We start from the raw sequence: 23,214 nt of genomic DNA, 5'->3' as shown, positions 1-23,214 counted from the left end.
CTCTTTGTTGAACCAGGTCTTTGACCATTCATTCGCAAAAAATAATAAAACAAAAAGTCATAAAATAAAAACCTTAATAATAAGTGCTTTGTCCCGAGGACCACGAGGGCCGTAAAAGAGATCACACAGCGAGATATCAGTCAACAGAACAGTGTACGGATCACACACACCTTTCATTGCCCTGTTCGTACGTAGCCTCTCCAGGTTGCACCGTACAGCTGTGCAGCAGCCTGAACACAAGGCAAACTGCTGAGCCTTCGACCGTTCAGACAGCATCAAACATCTAAATAATAACATTCATATTTCACAACATTTCATAAGTAACACTATTCCACAACATTCGTCATCGTAGCAACACCACCACCATTCAAAAATAGTACTTACAACTGTGACTGTCAGAAAAGGAGCCATGGACCACAGCATAGAAGGATATCATAAAATACATATCCCATGGGATTGGTCCAATACCAAAGCCATGTTTAGCTTACATTTAAATATGGCTCTGACCAATACAAGTGCTGTCATGCTCAGGGAAAGTATTGTCATTGCTTCTTTATTAAAATCAGTCAGTTTACCAGCCTTCATCCACTGTAGGGATCTGTGAGATCTCAGCTCACTCCCCTTATCAGTATAGCGTGATACTGGATTATACAAGTACAGCATTAACAATACCGCCTCAGTCCAGCAGAGGGCGACCCACCACTCATAGACCACCAGCAGCTATGTAACCATCTATAAGTAAGAATGGAATGAAGTATCACATAGGCACTGATCCAAGGTCAGTTTCCAGTCGCTCCCTCCTAAGAAATAAGGTTAGACTAATGGGGTTGGGTAATCTGATCCTAGATCTGTGGTTAGGGCATTCTTTATCTCTATGTCTGAGCCACAGGCAGGGCTAGACCAGGGCCAGGCTCGGGGTTGGTAGGGGAGGGCGGTATCCCTTTAGGCCCTTTATAGAGCAGCCCTCGGGTGACCCCAGTATTGTCCCCGTTCAGGTTCTTATAGGGGTTCCGGCGAGGGGGCGTGCGGAAACACAGAGAGGGGAACCGGAAACCCACCAGACAGCAACCAGGACACGAGATCATCTCCTCCTGCTCCAGAGAAGGACCAGAACCATTACCGGACCCGAACAGCGAGGGAGAGCCCCCAATGGGCCTACCAGGAGGTGAGTGGTTCTGGTTGGTGCCCCGCCATCCCAGAGGCCGACTAATGACAACCGTGGTGCTATTGTTGTTGTCCATGGGAGGGGTGGGTAGGGGGGGCAGGCAGAGAGGACCATTGAAGACGGGGGGAACATTACCCCAGCCGTTGGTGAATGTGGTGGAGGTGGGTGGGGAGGGTTTGGAATAAGGTGGAAGAGTAGGGAAAGAAGAGAGTGGAGGGAGAGTGCCATCTAGAGTGTCAGGGGAGCTGGTGCAATCCATAGGTTCCACTTCCTGGTCAGTTTCCTTTTCCTCGCTCAGCTGGTCCAATGACAGCAGTTCTGGATCGAGAGGAAGCCCCGAGTCATCGCCCGTGAGGCCCTCGCTGCTCTTCCTCCTCTCCATATCCTCCTCGTCTACGAACTCATTCGACTCAAAGGTAAATCTCTCTTTCACGATTCCCCGCTCCTCTATCTCCTTCTCTACATTCCCCTCATCATTCTCAGTGTCTAGATCAGTTGGCAACACTCCCGTTTTTTCTGTGGTATCGTCTTTGGTGGTGGGGGGCAGGAGATCTGGTGGGGGGGTGCAAGGAAGGGATAAGCAGCGTCTGTGGAGCCTTCCTCGGGGGGTACCCCCCTCTCTGTCTGTGGGCGAGGGGGTGGTACAAGGATCCGGGGGTTTGGGTAAGGTGAACGTTAAAGAGATGAATGACTTGCTGGGCGTGTCGAACAGTTTGATCTTGCCTCCTTTTAGGTCCTCTCGCAGGGAGAAGGGGTTGACACGGGTGGGAGGCGCCAGAGTGGGGAGCACGGCTGGAGGGAGCACGTCTGATTTGCTGCGGCAGAGGCGAGGGTCGCCGGGGAGACAGAGGAAGCGCCTCTTCAGTGGGCCGAGATCTAGAGACAGAGATTCAATAAGAATAATACACGGCTGGCAATCTGCTGAGACTGTAAGCCTGAGAAAAAACATACAACATTCAAATCTTGGGAAAGGGGAAACCTAGTCAGTTTGACAACAAGGCGTTCAACTGAAATGTGTCTTCCGCTTATAACCCAACCCCTGAATCAAATAGGTGCAGGGGGGCTGCCTTAAAATCGACATCATCGGTGCCCGGGGAGCAGTTGGGTGATTTTCAACCTTACCGGCTCGGGGATTCGAACCTGGGACCTTTCAGTTACTGGTCCAACGCTCTTACCCGTCAAGCTATCTGCACACCCCTAATCTATCCATCTTTCCAGCAGAATATCCCCAGGATACCACCCCATATAACCTGCAGCCTCAGCTCAATTCCAACAGTTTTAATGATGCCTGTCTGAATACAGTGCTGATAGATATAGCATTTGCTGTTCGTAGAACCCCCCCCGACTACCTAAGACCTCCCGGTGTTCTTTAACACCCCCCACACACACACACACCCTTTAGTGCAGCTTCGTCTTTCTGCGTCCTCTCGGTCTCTCTCCTCTGCAACTCCGTTACAATCTCTGAGAACGACGGACGGCGCTTTGGATCCATCTGCGAGAGAGATGGACGGACGGAGCGTTAGATGAGCGAAAGAGACGGGAAAAAAGTCAGTTCCTCAAAAGTCACAGTACGCAGGAGAAGGAATAAGGCGAAACGATAGAAGGGGAAAGAGAGAGCGAGAAAAGGTGTAAGAGGATTTGTGTGTTACATTGCAGCAGGTGACAGCCAGGCTCAGGAAGGCAGGTGGACAGTCTCCCACCATGTGCTGGAACATCTCGACGTCCAGACCAAAGTCCTACAGACAGACAGAGCATCACACACCTCTCTCAGTGAAACAGCGCCCTAGGGAGACGCAAAGTCACTAATTTGCACAATAGAATAGAGACGATGGTAGCAGAGACTTCAATGAAAGTACTGTGACTTACTGCCTGAGAGGCTTTTATACTGCAGTTACATACAATGGGCAGAAGAGGAAACGTTTTAACAAAGTCTACACCACACAATAATATTGGGAAAACTGATTGTGTGTGTGAGGTAGTGTGTGTGTATGTGTGTGCGCGCATGTTGAGTGTGATGAACATACCTCTGTGCGTGGGAGGAAGTCAGGGTCAGCCTGTATCCTAGCGATGACCTCACACAAGATGATGCCGTACGCAAATACGTCCACCTTTTCGTTGTAGATCTCTCCTCGCAGCACTTCTGGAGCCATCCAGTAGGGGGAACCCACTACGGCCAAGGGCTGCTGGTCTGCCCCCTCACTGAGGACAGAGGAAGACAGGCACGGGGCATTATGACAGGCGATGACTTTAAGGTTAGGATTGGGGGAGGGGAAGCTGATCCTAGACCTGTATCCTACCTAGGGGAAAGTTCCACCCGGAGTCATTAATACAGGCACTACAGCTCACACAGAGAACAGCAAGTGAGACTGACAAACCAACAAGACTGGAGCTAGCATCACCATGCTCTAGTTCATTAACAACCATTGCCAGGGACCTCACGATACGATATTATCACGATACTTTGGTGCCGACACGATATGTATTGATTCTCACGATTCTATATGGATTGCGACTCGATAGTGCAATTCGATGTTCCAAACATATTGCTCACCATATGTCTGCTTCAGAAAGACGAGAGAGCATGAGAAAACAAGTTCTGATCAGTCAGGGAAACACATTTAAAAGCGCTGAAAACATTTTGTCTCACAATTTAAAAAAAGATGGAGAACAAGCTATGGGAAGAAAAATACCGGCTTTACGGCGCCAACTCTACTAATCGATACTTGGAGTCAAATATCAATATCATCCCAAATTATTTTGCAAAATGTAACTATCACCCCCCCCCCCAGCATCATCATAGTAAAAGAAGTTATGGGAGCTGAGAAAGAAAGAGGGAACGATAGAGGAGAGAGAGGAGAGGAATGCAGACAGACATTCGTAGCTCCCAGTGTAAACACCGTTTGGGGATGTGGAAGAAGGGAGGGAGGGAGAGTCGCCGGTGAGGCGGTGTTAGAGGACGGGAGGGAGAGAGGTGGAGAGGGAGAAAGAAAGAGGAGAGAGAAAGAGTGTGCTGGAATAGTTTGACCTTATTTGGAAAGCTTTCCTGAACTCCATCTGTGTCTCTCGCCCGCTCTTTCTCTCGGAGGCAGGGCTCACACACACACACACACAATATGTATAAAGGCAACACAACAACAACAAAAAAACTCTGACAAGTGTATGCGTGTTAATAAACGCTGCAATAGAGGAAGTCCAGTCAACACACAGCAGACATTCACTGGTGCCAAATACTACCGTGTTCCACTGTCAAATCAATTTACTCACACCTAAAAGCATGCACGGTACACAAGAACTTGTTGTGGGGTACCAAAACAAAGTGCCTGTACATATACATACGCAAAAACACAAGGTAAACACTGGGGTGACCATAAGACAAACAGAGTGAGCGGAAACGGCACACACACACACGGTCTCTGTTAAACGCAACAGCTGCCTCCCATCAGACACAGGATACAGACCCATTTACCACGGCGAAGAGGCCAGCAGGGTAAGAGTGTTTGAGCCAAGGTCAGTTTCTGTGTTTTAGCCCTAATAGTTCAGGTTAGGATTGAGGGAGCGTAAGCTGCTCCTGGATCTGTAACTAATATGAGCTATAGCCACCAGGACATTAACTCCTGTCATCAAGGAGAAGCGGAGAGGTTTAAAACACACGCGCTGGCAATCTGTGTTCAACGCAGGCTAAAGCGACTCATAGAATACGAGGCGTAAATGTCAGCATCATTAACAAACTGGGGTTGGGTGTGAACGAACGCCGCTAGAAACATTCCTTCGCCCCTGAAACAGGGGCTTAATCGCACCGTTCGATGCAGCGGGTAAAGCGCAACTTCAGGCTAAAGAGTCTCGCAGTCTTTCGAAAATCGGACTGCGCTTCAGTGGGATTAATGGCCTCCTAAGACACTGATCTAAGGTCAATGTTGTGTGTTTTTCCTGTACACATAATGGTTAGGATTGGGGAAGAGGAAGCTGATCCTAACGGTAGAGCTGTGTCTACAATACTCCTGATGGAAACACAATAACACTAGAGCTAAACCTAACATAAAATACTGGCTGAGTGAATGAGAGAGAGGGATGGATGGATGGAGAGAGCAAGAGAGAGCGAGCAAGAGCAGGCGAGAGCTAACAAGCTATTGAGATGGAGAGAGAGCGAGAGGAAGCAGCCATTCAAGTGTGTTATCTAAATCAGTGCATGCTGATAGATGGATGATATATGGACTCAACTGACCTGTACTCTGGTATTTTCTCTGCCAGGCCCAAGTCCCCCACCACAGCCGTACACTGGCCACTCTCCCAACGCACCAGGCAGTTCTGCAGGACAGACAACCAGGAAGACAGAGGTGAGGGCCCGTATTCACAAAGCGTCTCAGAATAGGATGATCTAGGATCGGGTCCCTCCTGTCCATATCATTTTATTCATTATGATCCAGAAGGCTAAAACGATCCAAGATCAGCACTCAGATGCTTTATGAATATGGACCCTGGTAAATCCATTTATTATAATAGATAACTGTGTACTTGAGTATGCACTATTGTGTTTTATGGAGTGTGTATGCATGTGTGGCTTGCACGCTTGCTGCGTGTGATGCCATGACAACAACCTCTCTCTCAATATGAGCAAGACAAACGAGACGATCGTGGACTACAGGAAAAGGCGGGCTGAACAGCCCCCCATTCACAATGACGGGGTTGTAGTGGAGCGGGTCGAGAGTTTCAAGCTCCTTGGTGACCACATCACCAACGAAATACACCTAGATAGTCATGAAGAGGGCACGACAACCCCTTTTCCCCCGCAGGAGACTGAAAAGATTTGGCATGGGTCCTCAGATCCTCAAAAAGTTTTACAGCTGCACCATCGAGAGCATCCTAACTGGTTGCATCACCGCCTGGTATGGCAACTGCTCGGCATCTGACCTCAAGGCGCTACAGAGGGTAGTGCATATGGCCCAGTACATCACTGGGGCCAAGCTTCCTGCCATCCAATTGTCAAAGACTCCAGTCACCCAAGTCAGACTGTTCTCTCTGCTACCGCACGGCAAGCGGTACCGGCGCGCCAAGTCTAGGACCAAAAGGCTCATTGACAGCTTCTACCTCCAAACCATCAGACTGCTGAACAATTAATCAAATGGCCTCCCGGACCATTTACATTGACACCCACCCCCTCCATTTGTTTTTACACTGCTGCTATACGCTGTCTATTATCTGTGCATAGTCACTTTACCCCTACCTACATGTACAAGTTACCTCGACTAACCTGTACCCCTGCACATTGACTCGATACCGGTACCCCCTGTATATAGCCTCGTTATTTTATTGTGTTACTTTTTACTTTAGTTTATTTAGTAACTATTTTCTTAACTCTTCTTGAACTGCATTGTTGGTCAAGGGCTTGTAAGTAAGCAGTTCACGGTAAGGTCTACACCGGTTGTATTTGGCACATGCAACAAATAACATTTGAAGTATGTACAATGACCAGATGTGTGTGTTCCTACGTGTGTGTGTTTATATGCGTGCTTCCTACCTTGGAGGTGAGGTCTCTATGGAAGATGCCTTTGGTGTGGAGGTACTGCAGGCCCCTAGCGATGTCTAGAGACAGGCCCATCCTGACTGACCACGACAGGTACCGGTCACTGTCCAACAGCTGCTCCAGGTTACCCCCGTTGATGTACTGGAAGTAACCATGACAACCACACGCAACCAAGTGTCAATCAAATGACAGGTTCCCTTAACCTTGATTTATACAGGTTATTCTCAACTGAGATCAACTCTATTTTGGAAGAGAGAAACAGGTCGCTGTCTGGTAGCCATGACAATGGCACCCGTCAATCAAATGATTGCCTCTACTTCAGATTTTCCTCAGCCTAACCATACAGAAGTGAACCGTCAGTGTTCAAGTATACTGAACAAAAATATAAACAGAACAAGTAAAGTGTTGGTCCATTGTTTCATGAGCTGAAATAAAATCTCAGAAATCTTCCATACGCACAAAAAGCTTATTTCTCTCACATGTTATGCACACATTTGTTTACATCCATGTTAGTGAGCATGTCTCCTTTGCCAAGATAACCCATCCACATGACAGACGTAGCATATCAAGAAGCTGATTAAGCAGCATGGTCATGACACAGGTGCACCTTGTGCTGGGGACAATAAAAGGCCTCTAAAATGTGCAGTTTTGTCACACAACACAAATCCACAGATGTCTCAAGTTGAGGGAGTGTGCAATTGGCATGCTGGCTGCAGGAATGTCCACCAGAGCGGTTGACAGAGAATGTTATGTTCTTTTCTCTACCATAAGCCGCCTCCAACGTCATTTTAGAGAATTTGGCAGTACGTCCAACCGTGTAACCACGCCAGCCTAGGACCTCCACATCCAGCTTTTTCACATGCGGGATAGTCTGAGACCAGCCACCCAGACAGCTGACAAAACTGTGGAGTATTTCTGTCTGTAATAAAGCCATTTTGTGGAGGAAAAAATATAATTCTGATTGGCTGGGCCTGGCTTCTCAGTGGGTGGGCCTGACGTCCTTATATGAACTGTAACTCAATACAACCATTGCGTTTATATTTTTGTTTTGTATAGTTCAATCTGTCCAGTGTTCTCTAGATCCTATTCAGTCTACCGGAGTTTAAAGAGACATCTTACCTCTGTCAATGCATGGAGTTGTCCCTCATTAACACACACCCCTACAAACCTGAGACAGGAGAGAGGAAGACAATTAGAAAACTAGCTAGGATAGATTTATTAGACAATTTAAAAACGCAATACAACCAAATGTGGATAATGCATTTACATTCAGATGACAAAAAAAGTTTGTAAACTCATTTCCATTGTGGTCCTCTTAAATAAATGGTTAAAAACTTAAACATACTAAGCCTCTATGCTACACAGTTGATCTAGCCTACTAGCCATACTTTGGTTATACAGATAACGCAGAACAAATCAAAAAAGACCACATTGCCATAGTCTAGAGCCCTCAAACTCAACTCTAGACCTCGAATCCAGTTCCACTAAATGTTTATTGTTCCCCTCTAAATCAGGAACTGATTTACACCTGGGATACCAGGTGTGTGCAATTAATTATCAGGTAAAACAGAAAACCAGCAGGCTCCGGACCTTGTAGGGGAGGAATTGAGTACCCCTGGTTTAGAGCACTACATGCAGACATGAAAAAACAAACATGCTTTGAGTTGCTATGGTAGTTTATTCCATTCAACAGCGCCGGTATATAAAAAGGTGTTACCAGATACTCTTCGATTTCAAAAACAGGTAATATGAGTCTCTCATGACAAGTTTTACAATCTGTTATAACTGCATGGCTCAAATGTGTATACTGAGGATTTGCCCTGTTGACTAAAGCTTTCATATGGAAAGCAAGTGTGTGTTTTAATACAAGTCCAAAGACGGACAGACCGGAGTATGTTGGGGTGAGACAGGCGGTTCATCAGTTGGACCTCCCTCAGCATGTTCGCTCGGTTACTGGCCATGGTGTTCATCTTCAGCGCCATCACCTGGCCACTGATACGGTGCTGCACCTACACAGAGACAGGAGGGGGGAACCATCACTAGGGTCAGACCTCAGACAGAAGATATGACACACAGTTAAGTTCAACACACCATTGGACATCGGGCAGCAGAGACTGTAGTTACGAGAACTGAAAATGTGAACTCGTAAATTGGATCTTCGGTTCCCAGTTCTAGTATGCATTTCCACCCAACTGTTCTGGTGTCTTGGCCTGTGTTCTAGAGTCAGGACTATATGGCTCTACTCTGGCTAAGCTGTTGGTGAGTGTCTGGTGGTCACCATGGTGATGTGTTGTCTTATCCCCTATATGTGAGTTCTGAGAGGCTTTGACTCCTGCCCGTCTAACTAATAAACCATATAGACAACCACTAAGTACTCTAAAAGTCCACAAAAACAATCCACTTAGTACTGTGAGTGTTACTGTCATGTTTGTCAGTATGTGGGAATTTGTGTGTTACATTTGGTAGTGCGAGTGCCTGAGCGAAAGAGAGCGCGCGGAAGACAGCGAGTGTTCAAAGAGGGGGTCTGCATGCTTCCCAGCAGAAACAGTTCGGAAGAGTTGGTGCATATTATGACGAGATTTTGTACATTTTTGTTTGTTTTCGTCTTCTGTAAGGGTTTTTTCGGTTGTTCCGACATTTTTTTTCTTGAGGCAAGCCTAAAATCGTTAGCCGAAGTCTACGTCCCTTCGGTGATTGGTCAACAGTAGGGATTCTTCAATGAAGTCTGTCATTCAAGAGAGACGACTCGTTTTCTTGCAACAACAAAAATTCATTCAGAAATACTACACCAAACAACTTAGATGTAAAATTGCTCGACTAAGATCTCCTCGGCAAAAACGCCAACTTAATTACAGATTTGAGTTTTTGGATGAAGTTTCTGACCACAGCGTCTCAAAATGGACAAACCATACTACTGCCGCTTTTTTCAAGCGAAGGTCTTTTAAGGGAGGATGCGAGCACACTCGCCCGGGTCGATTAGCAGAGTTCGGCATGCAGACGCCTTTACCCACACGTGTGTCACCAGTGTTTCACGTTAAAGTCAACTCTAGTGTCATTGTGTTTCCATCAGGAGTGTGACCCTTAAGGCTTGTGGCAAGCAGAATCAACAACCTCTGCATCATTCAAGACTGTTGCTTTGTGAGAAGGTGTTAAAGTTCAGTTAGCCATGATGTAAATGCAAGCTGAAAAGAGGGCCTTGCTTTGGCCCCAAGTGAGAGCAGATCCGCCAGAGCCATGGCCCAGTGAGACACGGGTGCCGGCCCGCGTAGATGGAAACAGAAAAGTCTGAGCCTTTTGGGTAAAACAGAGGTAAATCACAAGTGAAAATGCTGCAAGAGTATGGCGACATCGTCAATGTGACAGTGAACTGGATAGGAGCTGGCCAGCAGACCGAAAAACAAAACGCACGTCAGGCCTCTTAGTTCACGGCTGCAGTACTACCATACTTACAGTATGCAGTCAACGGTCGCAGTCAAGCGGATCACTTTCGTCAAGACGTTGACCATCATTGGCCACTCACGCCTTTCAAAGTGTGTTGCATTATGGGGATAAAACAAAAGTGTCTGACTTGCGACTAATGCACAAAAATCATGTGATCCAAGGTCATGCAGTTTTTAATGAAGTTGCCTTCAAGTCGCTGCGGGTGCTTCTCACTAACTGAATTGCGGGAGGCACTATTTGTCAACAAATTAGGGTGTTTTTGTTTGACCCACACGAACATGGCCAAAGATATGACTGAAACAGGAACAAACTTAAGCGATTCTGAAACTACAGGGGAAACAAATGAAAGTGATGAGACCTCTAACCAGTGAATTATTGTACACACGTTATGCTTTCAGTTTCTGAGTGTGTGATATCGGGGTATAGAGCAGTTTATTTGACACTTATACGGAAGAAAATTATAAAAACAACGGCAGCCATGTTGATCGGAGCCTTGCGGATGGAAAACCACTAGTGTCCGACTTTCGGCTGTCAGAGATGCACCTCCCCCGACATCACTCGTCGACTTTAGATTTACTGCTTGAACACACCCGATCTCGATTTGATCCATCCGCTGCAGTCTATCCCTCAGGCAGACCGAGACAGATAAAAGAGAGGAGTGAAAGGACTAGAGAGACTGAAGAACACACTTTCTCCCTCCCACACACACCGTTTCACCCCTACTCTGCTGGCTCGCACGCACTTACAGTAAGAGCTATGCATTGTACAATGAAGATTAGCTCTATGGTTTATTTCCCCCCCTCCATCTGATTTATAACATCTACAGGATTTAACGACATCAGTAGATTTACAGGCCAGTAGAACAGGACAGTGGCTCCCTCACACAAAGATGCGCACACACACACACGCACTCACACAAATAGGCGCACACATAATGCAGACATGAGCCAAATGCTGAACCAGCAGAACTGAACTGTATTAGGTAAGGCTGTACGGTCTGTCTGGGCTATCCGTTTAGTCCCATCCTCATGCAGAATTTCAGCTCAAATAAACAAGTGCTCAGTAATCATGTTTATAGGAATGTGTCCAGAAGCCACAAGCTAAAATAGGAGTACCATGGCAACGTGGTGTGAGAGTCTACCTCAGGTGTGTGTGTGTCAGAGCTCCATAATCACAGGTAAACAGTGAGCATGTGTGATATCAGCATTCCAGTGACGGGAACACGGAGACGCCCAATAAATCTGACTCAGACACACACACTTGCATGCGAAGTGCTGGTATTTAGCAGATAAAAGGTCAGGGGCATCAGTGGACATGTGCAGGGCTGTCTGTCATTGGCTGATGAGAGGCTCTGAGTTATGGTGACCTCTAATCACACTGGAGAGAAACACAGACCAAGAGAAAAATGTGTGGCTGAACAGACAGCATTTAGAAATGACTTACATGCATACGCTCTCTTTGGTTCTGTTTTGACTAAAAGCTTTATTTTCTTGGTGACTTAGATGTTTTATTTCACTAGGCAAGTCAGTTAAGAACAAATGCTTATTTACAATGACTGCCTACCCTGGACAAACCCTAACAACGCTGGGCCAAATTGTGCGCCGCCCTATGGTACTCCAAATCACGGCCGGTTGTGATACAGCCTGGAATCGAACCAGGGTCTGTAATGACGCCCCTAGCACTGAGAAGCAGTGCCATAGACTGCTGCGCTCCTCGGGAGCCCAGGGGATACATGTGGGGCTGCTAGCTAAGAACAGGTCCATCATAACAGGCAGGGAGGTCCTGACTGACTGTCTTCCTGTGGAGCCTCTAAATAGAACATGACCCAGTGTCTAGACTCTCTAGTCCAAGACATGATACACAGATACACCCCTTACCTACCTAAATGGTAAACCATTTAGTGTGTTACACAACATCAGTACTGAGCGTCGCACACGTGCAAATTGTGTATACACGCAAAAACATACACCCTACAACTCCTGTCTCTCATGCTATGACAGCACTGCACCTCTCTCGCTCGGTGTCTGTGGCAGGCCTTGCAGGAACAAGTAAGAGCATGCAGCTCCAGGACATCAAAAGAAGCTCTCCCCCGCTTTTCTGCATCATTGTAAAAAAAATAATAATAATCCCACTGCTCCTCCACCCTTCCCACCTCTCTCTGGGCTTACTACCAGTCCCGGTCCCCCTACACAGTCACACCTCCACAACTCCCTAGACCACATAGCAAAGCATTGCGCAACGAAAAACAAAAACAACCATTTCTTGTTGGCCAAGTCCAGGTAGTCACACACCCCAGTTTGAGCCAAATGAACACATCCCTGGCCTGTTTACTTACCTACTGTACTGCTGAGGGAGGGGCCAGAGAGCTGAGGGAGGGGCGTAGCGGGTATAACAAGCTCTTTACACCCTACATAACATGTGGGGACACGGGGCTTGTAAACACACACACACACAGAGCAGGGAAAATGTCAAGAACGGCAAAGTATTCTGATCAAAAATAAAATGCAACTATTTCAAGGATTTTACCGAGTTAGTTCATAAGGAAATCAGTCAATTCCAATATATTCATTACACAGGAGGGATGGTTGCTGATAAATGGACCTCTGTACGTCTATGTAGATATTCCATAAAAAAATCTGCCGTTTCCAGCTACAATAATCATTTACAACATTAACAATGTCTACACTGTATTTCTGATCAATTTGATGTTATTTAAAAATTGACCAAAAAAGTAGATTTTCTTTAAAAAACAATGACTTTTTTTATTAAGTGACCCCAAACTTTTGAATGGTAGTGTATGTGCTACATGCATTTAAACCACACCAAGTATGTTGTAATGGGAATTTGAATGTTTGTGCTTTTCTGATAACTCATTTCTGTGTTCAATTCATGTGCTGTTCTATAAACCAATTTCTGTGTTCATGCAAGTGGCTGACTGAACAAATCCTCACTATCAGTAGCTGCAATTTGGCAGTATGCCCAGACCTTGTTTTGAGAACGAAAGATATCGCAGTTTCAAGGTCTCAGCTTAGAGAGAAGAAGCCTAGTGAGGTATTGGTCTGTCACATGTTATGAACCAATATTGGTCGGTCACATGAATGAAACAAAACTGTAATGATTGATTAATGAATTAATGCAAATATAACTTGTCTGTGTATAGCCGTATATAAGACAACTGCTGGGTCTGCCCAAGCAGAGCTCCTGATTGACATGTGTACTACGGTGCATTGAGTTGGATGGAACCTCTCCAGCACGCTGATAATATACAATGATCAACTTCGAGTGACCCTGTATAAGAATTTCCACAACATTGTGTTAAATGCATTTAAATTACCAAGTATGTGCACATGCATTTCAATACCAAGTATGTTCGCCTCTCCCGAGTCCGTAGGGAAGTTGCAACGATGGGGAAAGACTAACTACCAACTGGATATCATGAAATTTGGGCAAAAAATGGGTAAAAGTACAACAACAAAGTGTTTAAATACAAATTATGTGCACGTGTATATAGTCTATAACAACATGTGAGCTCATGTGGAAACAAAAAGGGAATACACAGACAGCCCCAGACAGACAGCCCCAGACAGACAGCCCCAGACAGACAGCCCCAGACAGACAGCCCCAGACAGACAGCCCCAGACAGACAGCCCCAGACAGACAGCCCCAGACAGACACATCTTGATTGACAGGAGAGCAAGTCCTGACTGGAAAGGTAGGAGGTGAGAGACAATGAAGCAGGGAAAGTGCTGTGCTAGCCAAGCACCTGAATGGGAGCTTCAAGTCAAAACTGGTAGTGTCAGCCCATACCACCCCTCCTCCACCACAGTCGTCTCCTCCTCCTCTCCTAACCCCACAACCTCCCAGTCGTCTCCTCCTCTCCTAACCCCACAACCTCCCAGTCGTCGCCACCTCCCCCCTTCCTTCTAATAGCAGATCCTCAGCCAATAAACACAGACTTACTGACTTGTAATGCTCACTTACTGTAACAGATCACAAACACGAGTGACAGTCGATGATGGATCGGTGTGTGCCTGTGTGTTAGTGTGTGAGTGCTTGCATGCGCGTGCAAAAGTCAGTTTACGGAGTAGTTCCTCAGTATTGTTGTTGCGCTTTTCCAAAAGGGTAGACTTCCCAGAACCTGTCTATTCTCCTCTGACAAACTTCGGTTCAGCTGGGACAACAGGACCCTAGAGGAGAGCATTGCCCATCAGCGCTTAATCCAGGCTGTCAATCACACACACACACTAATCTCCTCTGTGCAAATGCAGCAGTGATTTTAACCAGACTGACAGACCAAGCATCATCATTCTCCTCCTGTGTAGAAAGAAAGTGAGAGTGAGAGGGACACGAGAGAAAGAGAGAGAGACTCAGCAAGAAGCTACAAACACACATCACACAGAAACTACCACTCAGCAGGCTTGCAAAGTGACTGATGCAATACAATAAATAGGCCAATATATTGATAAGAATGAATTATAACACAATCATGTTGTAGATCAATCTGTGGTGGTAAATGAAAAGCAGAGTTCAATTTGAAATACACTACATGACCAAAGGTATGTGGACACCTGCTCGTCAAACATCTCATTCCAAAATCACCTAGATGTTGGAACGTTGCGGGGACTTGCGTCCATTCAGCCACAAGGCATTAGTGAGGTCGGGCACTGATGTTGGGCGATTAGGCCTGGCTCGCAGTAGGCATTCCAATTCATCCCAAAGGTGGTTGATGGGGTTGAGGTCAGGGTTCTGTGCAGGCCAGTCAAGTTCTTCCATACCGATCGACAAAACATTTCTGTATGGACCTCCCTTTGCGCACGGGGGCATTGTCAGACTGAAACAGGAAAAGGGCCTTCCACAAACTGTTGCCACAAAGTTGGAAGCACAGAATCATCTAGAATGTCATTGTATGCTGTTCCCTTCACTGGAACTAAGGGGCCTAGCCCGAACCTTGAAACACAGCCCCATACCATTATTCCTCCTCCACCAACCTTTACAGTTGGAACTATGCATTGTGGCAGGTAGTGTTCTCCTGGCATCCGCCAAACCCAGATTAGTCCGTTGGACTGCCAGATGGTGAGTGATTCATCACTCTAGAGAATGCGTTTCCACTGCTCCAGAGTCCAATGGCGGCGAGCTTTACACCACGCCAGCCGATGCTTGGCATTGCGCATTGTGATCTTAGGCTTGTTTGACGCTGCTCGGCCATGGTAACCCATTTCATGAAGCTCCCGATGAACAGTTATTGTGCTGACGTTGCTTCCAGAGGCAGTTTGGAACTCGGTAGTGAGTGTTGCAACCGAGGACAGACGATTATTGTGCGATACGCACTTCAGCACTCGGCGGTCTCGTTCTGTGAGCTTGTGTGGCTTACCACTTCACAGCTGAGCCGTTGTTGCTCATAGACATTTCCACTTCACAATAACAGCACTTAGTTGACCGGGGCAGCTCTAGCAGGGCAGAAATTTGACGAACTGACATTGGCATCCTATGACGGTGCCACATTGAATGTCACTGAGCTCTTCAGTAAGGCCATTCTACTGCCAATGTTGGTCTATGGAGATTGAAATAGGTGTGGCTGAAATAGCCGAATCCACTAAATTGAAGGGGTGCCCACATACTTTTGTATATAGTGTATATCCTTCTCTTTTTTTTACTATCTGATTATGTTGACATTTGAAGCATTTAGCTGTGTAAAACGTCTGCATGTCGTTCTAGCAAAACCCAGCTAAGTGTGAACACACATCGACACGCACACACCACTGTTTTGTGAATGTTGACAGCAGTGTGTGGCTCTTGCCGTCACTGTTTCCACCTGGTGTCAAAAGCAGCTGGCAGCAGCTTGGTACTGACACACACAGACTAGTTATGCCTATTATTCACCAACTGTCCTTATTACACCCCACATACACAGCGTTCTGATTTAACATTTGTCATGTGTATATTTTCCTATGACTAGAAAATCATTAACCAGTATTGAGTGCCTTGGTTTTTCTTTTGTCTCGGAGTTACTCTTATTTCATTTTTTTTTTCTTTTAGTTTGGTTTATTTAATTTTTGATCGCAGTATGAAGTATGCACTGGGAACTGCATGTTGTCATCTTCCACTCTCCTGGGGTGTATTCACTAGGAACCAAATGCAAGAAAACGGGATAAAACGGAGAGGGACCTATCTGAATTTGCCCAATAGAAACTCTTGTTGCAAAACATTTTGCTACGGTTTGCACTAATGAATACACCCCACCCCTGCTGACTGCGTATGCCCTAAAGGTGTTCGCATGCTTCTCATCAGAAACAGTTTGTGCCTATATTATGACAACATTGATGTTTTTGTTAGCCGAATTTCAGTAGCCGAAGTCTACACCCCTTTGTCGGTCATTGGTCAACAACAGGGATTATTCAATTAAGTGTTTGTTATCATTAAATGATAGATGACTGGTTTTCATGCAATTTTATTCACTTGCGAAATACTGCACCAAACATCTTAGATGTAAAATTGCCCAACTAAGATCTCCTCGGCACAAACGTCAAAATTAAAATGACATTTCTGGAGTTACCTTAGAATTAATCTGACTAGTTTGAGAAAGCGTATATTTGCTACGGTGACAAACAGCGTTTTTTTTCTCGTTCACGTGAAGGCCTTTTAAGGTTAGGTTAGGTTCACCTAGGTGAGTTTGGCTAGGCGCCAGCCGAACAGAGGCTTGTGGAAGCCTTTAGTGTCAATTAGTGCTCGTCATTAGGGTGATGACTCATTGACAGAGTGACTTTTCGCCACATGACTCAGAACTAGCTCCATCAGTCACAGATCTGATATCTGATGGCGCCGGAGGAGATGGCTGCCGTTTCACGGGCTCCTAACCAATTGTGCTATTGTATGTGTCAATCTGCTGTGCTTTATCTTGGCCAGGTCGCAGTTGTAAATGAGAACTTGTTCTCAACTAGCCTACCTGGTTAAATAAAGGTGAAATAAAAAAAATTAAAAGAGGAAGGCCCTAAAAATTTCCAAAAAATTCCAGCCACCCTAGTCATAGACTGTTTCCTCTGCTGCTGCACGCCAAACGGTACCGAAGCGGCAAGTCTAGGTCCAAAAGTCTTCAGCTTCTACCACCAAGTCATAAGGGACACATGGACACTACCGGTACCCCCTGTATATAGCCTCATTACTGTTATTTTAGCTCTTATTAAAAAAAAATGTATTGTTTACTTCAGTTTATTTAGTAAATACTTTAACACTTTTTTTCTTAAAACTGCATTGTTGGTTAAGAGCTTGTAAGCAAGCATTTCACTGTAAGGGCTACCTATTCAGCACATGCGACAAATACATTTTGATTTGATTCCACTAATGACAAACTCCAACCCCAGTATTACCTCAACCATAGGAAGTTTGGTGAGGACGGGCTGGTGTTAATGGCTGGAACGGAATCAGTGGAACGGTATCAAATACATTCGCTCTGTTTCAGCCATTATTATGAGCCGTCCTCTCCTCAGCAGCCTCCAATGATCAACTCAACACTACAACAACTCTTACTTTAAATCGCTCAATACATGTACCTTCATATTCCCTCCTCCTACCTATATGTATGTATTATCCTTTCTCTAGGGGCCTCCTGAGTGGTGCAGCGGTCTAAGGCACTGCATCACAGTGCTTGAGGCATCACTACAGACCCAGGTTCGATCCCAGGCGGTGTCACAGCAGGCCCGTGACCGGGAGACTCCTTGTGGCGGGCCGGGTACCTGCAAGCTGACGTCAGGTGTACGGTTTTTCCTCCGACACATTGGTGCGGCTGGCTTCCGGGTTAAGTGAGCAGTGTGTCAAGAAGCAGTGCGGCTTGGCGAGGTCGTGTTTCAGAGGATACATGGCTCTCGACCTTCGCTTCTCCCGAGTCCGTAGGGGAGTTGCAGCGATGGGACAAGACTAACTACAAATTGGATATCACGAAATTGGGGAGAAAATGGGGTAAAAGTACAAACAAAAACATTTATCCTCTCTACCAATCTTCTATTCCCATCGTCCCTTCATCTTTCAATCTCCATTCTTTCATCCTTGAGAAGGACAGGTTTGACACCTAAGGTAGGTCTGTGCTCCTTCCCATAGAATTAGAATAACTAGAACATTCTAGTTCTGTTTCAGTTAGATCTGAAGATGGGGGGAAAAAAACAGAATTCCTTCCTGCCTCTACAGGAAGTAACACTTACAGTTCTGCAATCAGGCAGGTCTAGGGAGCACGCTCTTGCAGTTCTTTGAAAATTATTAAAGAAAAAAGATACAAAGCAGCACCTGAAGGATTTGTCTTGACACGCGCACCCCTCCTTGTCTTGCACAATGGCAGTGCGGAGGTATACATGTCTGCCTGGCTGACTGAGTGCCATGAGGAAAGCATTAACTGAGCCTGGAGAGTGTGAGAGAGCAAGAGTGTAACACTAGAGATGGCAGGGTGCCAAGTGTCTTTGTGGAACTCCATTTATATTTAATTATTAAGAGTCAATGCTTCAGAGTGTGTGTGTGTGTGTGTGTGTGTGTGTGTGTGTGTGTGTGTGACTGAGCAAAAAAACTCCTGGTCCCTTTAGACCACAGAGATGCTGCTTTATAAAGCAGATGTCAAAGGACAGAGTGGAGAGAAGATAATTTACGGTATGCAATACAGAGTTGCGAGGTAAAGCTGGGCTATATGGACAAAAATGTATATTGCGATAAATTGCCAGATAACGATAAATAGAACGATATATTTAAAACAATGTTCACCACAGTTTTTTTTATTATCCTTGAACTACTACTAGTAGTTTGGTTTTTGTAGCCATCAATTGTCCCATTAACAATCACCCATATTAGCAAACTGATTTCATTTCAAACTTGACATTTCTCTAGTATAGGCTACTTATCGTAATGAATGATGTCAGCAAAATGCCTGCGATAAGAGATCAATATGGTCGGTGTCGATCATTTTCAGTTTATCTTCGCAGATTTATTGCGAGGCTCATTTATGCCTCTATTACGGTCATGTCATCTGAACTTTACAACAGCTAGATTGGAACTCGTAGTTTTTATCACTGCAGTAATACGTTTGCATTTATACGCAGTTATCAAAGGGCAGATTACTCAAATCAAGAGAGGCATCTTTACAGCCAGTACCTACAAAGACCAAATCATTTGCATGCGAACTGCACATCCAAAGGGCACTGTGACAGTTGTGTTACTATGCTCCTATTATAAAGAGATGTCAAGGAAAACCCCTGGCCCAATGTTATGGAAATAAACTTTAAAGATGTTTTTGTTGTCACATTCACTGGATAAGTGCAGTAGAATGTGTTTCAGAGTCAGCCATAGTAGTACAGTGCCCCTGGAGCAAATTAGAGGGAAGTGCCTTGCTCAAGGGCACATTGGGAGATTTTTCCCCTCGGGAATTCGAACCATCAAACTTTCGGTTATTGGCCCAACGCTCTAACCAATAGGCTACCTGAACATTATAAGGCTTAGTGAAACAGGAGAGGAACCAGGAATAAGGTTAGTCCGTGACTGTGTCCCAAATAGCACTTTTCCCTACGTAGTGCACTAATCTGGTCAATAGTAGTGCACTGTGTAGAGAAGAGGGTGCCATTTGGGATGCATCCCAGGCTGAACCCCCCTTGACTTCCACTCATGTTGTTTAGACAGAGTAAGGTTACCATCTACCTCTGCATGTGCAGTAGACCTACCATCCAGGAACAGGTATAATTTTCACACCAACACACTCCGTTCCCTTCCCTGTAATGTGGGCTATAGGTTTGGGGTCAATTCCATTTCAATCCAAATTTTCCTAATTGAAAAGCATGGAAGAGAATTGGAAATTCAGTGTTTCACCGTCACTGGGTTCTGGTGGGGGTCGATGTGGTGCTGTGGTCACTAGTGGCAAAATAAATCTTCCCTATTATGTTCCATCATCATCAGCACTGTATGCGCAAGCCTACCTTATCTAGCACCTTGAATGTTAGGTACAGTATTTAGAAGCTTGTTTTCTACAAGCCATTCATTTCAGAAAGAGCTTTTGTGGAAAGTGTCCTTCCAAAGAGGCCCATATACTGAAGCCTCCTTCGTACACACAACCCGACAAGGGTATAGGCCAATAGAGAGTATAGTAAAGGCCAACTAATCACTTGCCTACAAAAACATCTGGCGTCAGGTAACATCATTCATGTTTCATGCTTGGTGTCAATGATGACCTCACCAGGGATGCTCAGATGTCCAAAGGCTATCCTATCCCACACTGTTTAGCACTAAACCTAGACCTCCTTAAACAAGTCAATAGGCCAAGTTGAACTACTTTGGACCAATATTCACAAAGCATTTCAGAATAAATGATCTGAATAAGAAATAAGAATGTGAGTCTAGGATTTGGGACCTTTCTGTCTAGGCCTATCGCTAATCATATTCATTATGATTTATAAGTGAAAACTGATCATAGATCAGCTCTCCTTTTATTTTATTTAACTAGGCAAGTCAGTTAAGAACAAATTCTTATTTTCAATGGCGGCCTAGGAACAGTGGGTTAACTGCCTTGTTCAGGGGCAGAACGACATATTTTTACCTTGTCAGCTCTGGGATTCGATCTTGTAACCGAACCAACGCTCTAACCACTGGGCTACCTGCCGCCCCACCCCTACTTTGAGACGCTTTGTGAATAGAATACAGGACAGGCCCTGATCTTCAAACTCTTACATGTAATTTACCTTACCTTGAACACTTCTGAGAAGAAGCCCGAGCCAATCTTCTCACAGATGAAGTCATCTATACGGGCCAGGCTTGACACGGCGCTGCGTAGAGCCCGGTAGGACGAGGGCCTGATTCGGTTCGGCCCGTGGACGAGTGGCTCCGCCGCCTCCTGGTCCCGGTCCATCTCGACCCGCTCCATCTCAGTTATCCCAGGATGCGGAGGGGGGCGGGACATGCACGCAGCTCAAAATCCAACACGGTTTACATTTCCCATGTCCTCCGCAGAAGCGAGAGGATCCGGTAAAATGGCTGAGCTTCACACTGGATACTGAGTATCAGAACGAGGGAGAAACAGATTAATTCACGATCAAAGTACCCTCGATCTCTAAAGCTAACAGAAAACAGCTGTCTGTCTTCAAGTTTGTGTATTTCTTCTTTTAGAAACTTAAGCCTACACAACTTCCATCAATCCTGCCGCATTCGACATCGCTTGTGCGCGGTGTTTGATTCCGTCATGCTGTAAAGATATAGGCAGATATATCCACCCCCTTCTCTCTCCCTCAGTAAAATTCAGTTTCCTACTGTCTGCTCATGCAGTGGAAAGGGCACACATTTTCTACCAATTGAAACCCAGTTTCACGTGCGCATAGCCGCAGGAAGATGTTTGGGGAGGGGAACAAAATAAATTCCTGCTACAAACGGCTATAGCGTACCACAGTATGAGTCATAATACCCATAAAACCTAGCGTTCAAACAAGGAAATGGTTCCAATCGTTTTCCCACTATTTTTCCTATAGGGGATTTTAGAAACACTTAAAATAAGGGCTGTGTTTTGTGTAGGCTTACCATGGCGTGACGTTTTGATAACTGTAAATCTCTCTAGGACAAGGTGACTTATCAATGTATTTACCCCCCAAAAATGACACGCTAATTAGCTGCTAATGTGGCTATTATAAAGAACTGTAAATGCCATGATCTGGATGAAACTGATTAATCGAGGCAAAGTGAAGAATCTCTGGATTAACTAGCTAATCTTAGCTAAATGTAGTAATTAATAAATTTCCACAACATCCATTAGCAAAAGTGTCAGCTAGAGATGACGTGCAGGAGCTTGCAGGGATTTGTAGTCTTGCATGATGTCTACTTTGACACTAATTAGCGTTTTCAAAACAGAGTAAATAGAGGCAACTTTATTGATGTCACTTTGTTCTAGAGAGATTTAAATGGTTATCAAAACATCACTCCAGGTTAAGCCTACACGAAACAGTCCTTATTTTAAGTGTTTCTAATATACCCTATTGGAAAAATGATTGGAACTATTTCCCTGTTAGACCGCTAGGTTTTATGCGTATTAGGACACTTCCACTGTGGGGCTCTATATGGTCAGCTAGTACAGGACTAGTAAAGGCCCAGTGCACTACTTTTGTGAAAAATACCAACTACAAAAATAAATAATAATTGCCTTCACTACAGAGGGTTATATCATTCTGCTAATACAGGAAAAGGCCCAGTGCACTACTTTTGTGGATTTTTTTCTCTCATATATATATATAATGATTTCTCAGGGGGTGGTACAGCACTCTTAGCACCCCTATTTCCCGCGGCTATGCCCGTGCGTATTGTTTAATGACCCTGGACTCTGCTTCTCCCTGACAGAAGGAAGCCACTAGGCTTTAAAATAGAAAACAGGCCGTTTACCGTGGTTGGCCGCTGTTATTTGTGTAGCCTACTTATCTATGGCTGGTCTGTCCTGATACATGTCATGAAAACAGCGCGATATCGCCGCTTCATTGTAGAACAGAATTTGCACACACAGAGCTGCTATATAACCTAACTTGACCAAATCACATAACAGTAGCCTTTTCAAATGGATCTTGATTGATCATTCAATAGAAACAAGACTAACAGGCTGCATAAACAAACAGGCAAATGTTCAGGTTGAAAACAACCGGTGGACGGACGAAGAGAGCTTCTTTGGGCACGTTTGATGCTTTCGGTAGACAGAAAGCGAGAGAGTAGCGCATTCGTAACAGACTTTATTCGACCACTGTCAGCTTGACTGCAGGTCATCAATTATAAATGCAGAGCTGGGCTTAGTTTTTGGATTCGTCTGTCACTACTCTCCCACACAACTAAATATGCACAAAAATATAACCTATGCCTACACTATTTCAAAGTGGAAAATAATGGCAAAAAAAAAAGCTCTAGGACGGAATCATGCATGCATGACCGCACTAAAACATTGATGCGACTTACATGCCCTTGATCAAATCTACAGGTAGCCTAGCCAACGGTGTCCTCTGCCTCTCGCGCCCTGACCCGGCCGTGGTATTGGATTACGGTGCCTTTTATTTCTCTAATTAATCAGCCTTGTCTACCGTCCCGCTCCTGCACGGTCCCCCGT

General features: G+C 45.3%; 1 protein-coding gene across 1 annotated transcript; it reads right to left on the bottom strand.

Moving 5' to 3' along the window:
• Positions 1 to 23,214, bottom strand: LOC120049263 (dual specificity testis-specific protein kinase 1-like). The gene is made up of 10 exons (XM_038995511.1): positions 23,067 to 23,214; positions 20,833 to 21,138; positions 8,574 to 8,695; positions 7,806 to 7,854; positions 6,681 to 6,827; positions 5,388 to 5,470; positions 3,190 to 3,364; positions 2,815 to 2,901; positions 2,561 to 2,657; positions 1 to 2,041 (listed from the first exon to the last, which is right to left on the bottom strand). Exons 2-10 carry the CDS (start codon positions 21,043 to 21,045, stop codon positions 873 to 875), a joined length of 2,142 nt encoding a protein of 713 aa, XP_038851439.1. The 5' UTR covers positions 21,046 to 21,138; positions 23,067 to 23,214; the 3' UTR covers positions 1 to 872.

Source organism: Salvelinus namaycush, chromosome 6 (assembly GCF_016432855.1).
Source record: "Salvelinus namaycush isolate Seneca chromosome 6, SaNama_1.0, whole genome shotgun sequence".
Lineage (NCBI taxonomy): Eukaryota > Metazoa > Chordata > Actinopteri > Salmoniformes > Salmonidae > Salvelinus > Salvelinus namaycush.
This window is presented reverse-complemented; position numbering and strand designations above follow the sequence as displayed.

Coding starts and splice junctions, on each gene's coding strand:
- LOC120049263 (XM_038995511.1), bottom strand. CDS start 21,045: ATGTCCCGCCCCCCTCCGCATCCTGGGATAACTGAGATGGAGCGGGTC. Junction 5,471..6,680: donor ATAGAGACCTCACCTCCAAG/GTAGGAAGCACG, acceptor TCTGTCCTGCAG/AACTGCCTGGTGCGTTGGGA. Junction 2,902..3,189: donor ACTTCCTCCCACGCACAGAG/GTATGTTCATCA, acceptor GTCTGTCTGTAG/GACTTTGGTCTGGACGTCGA.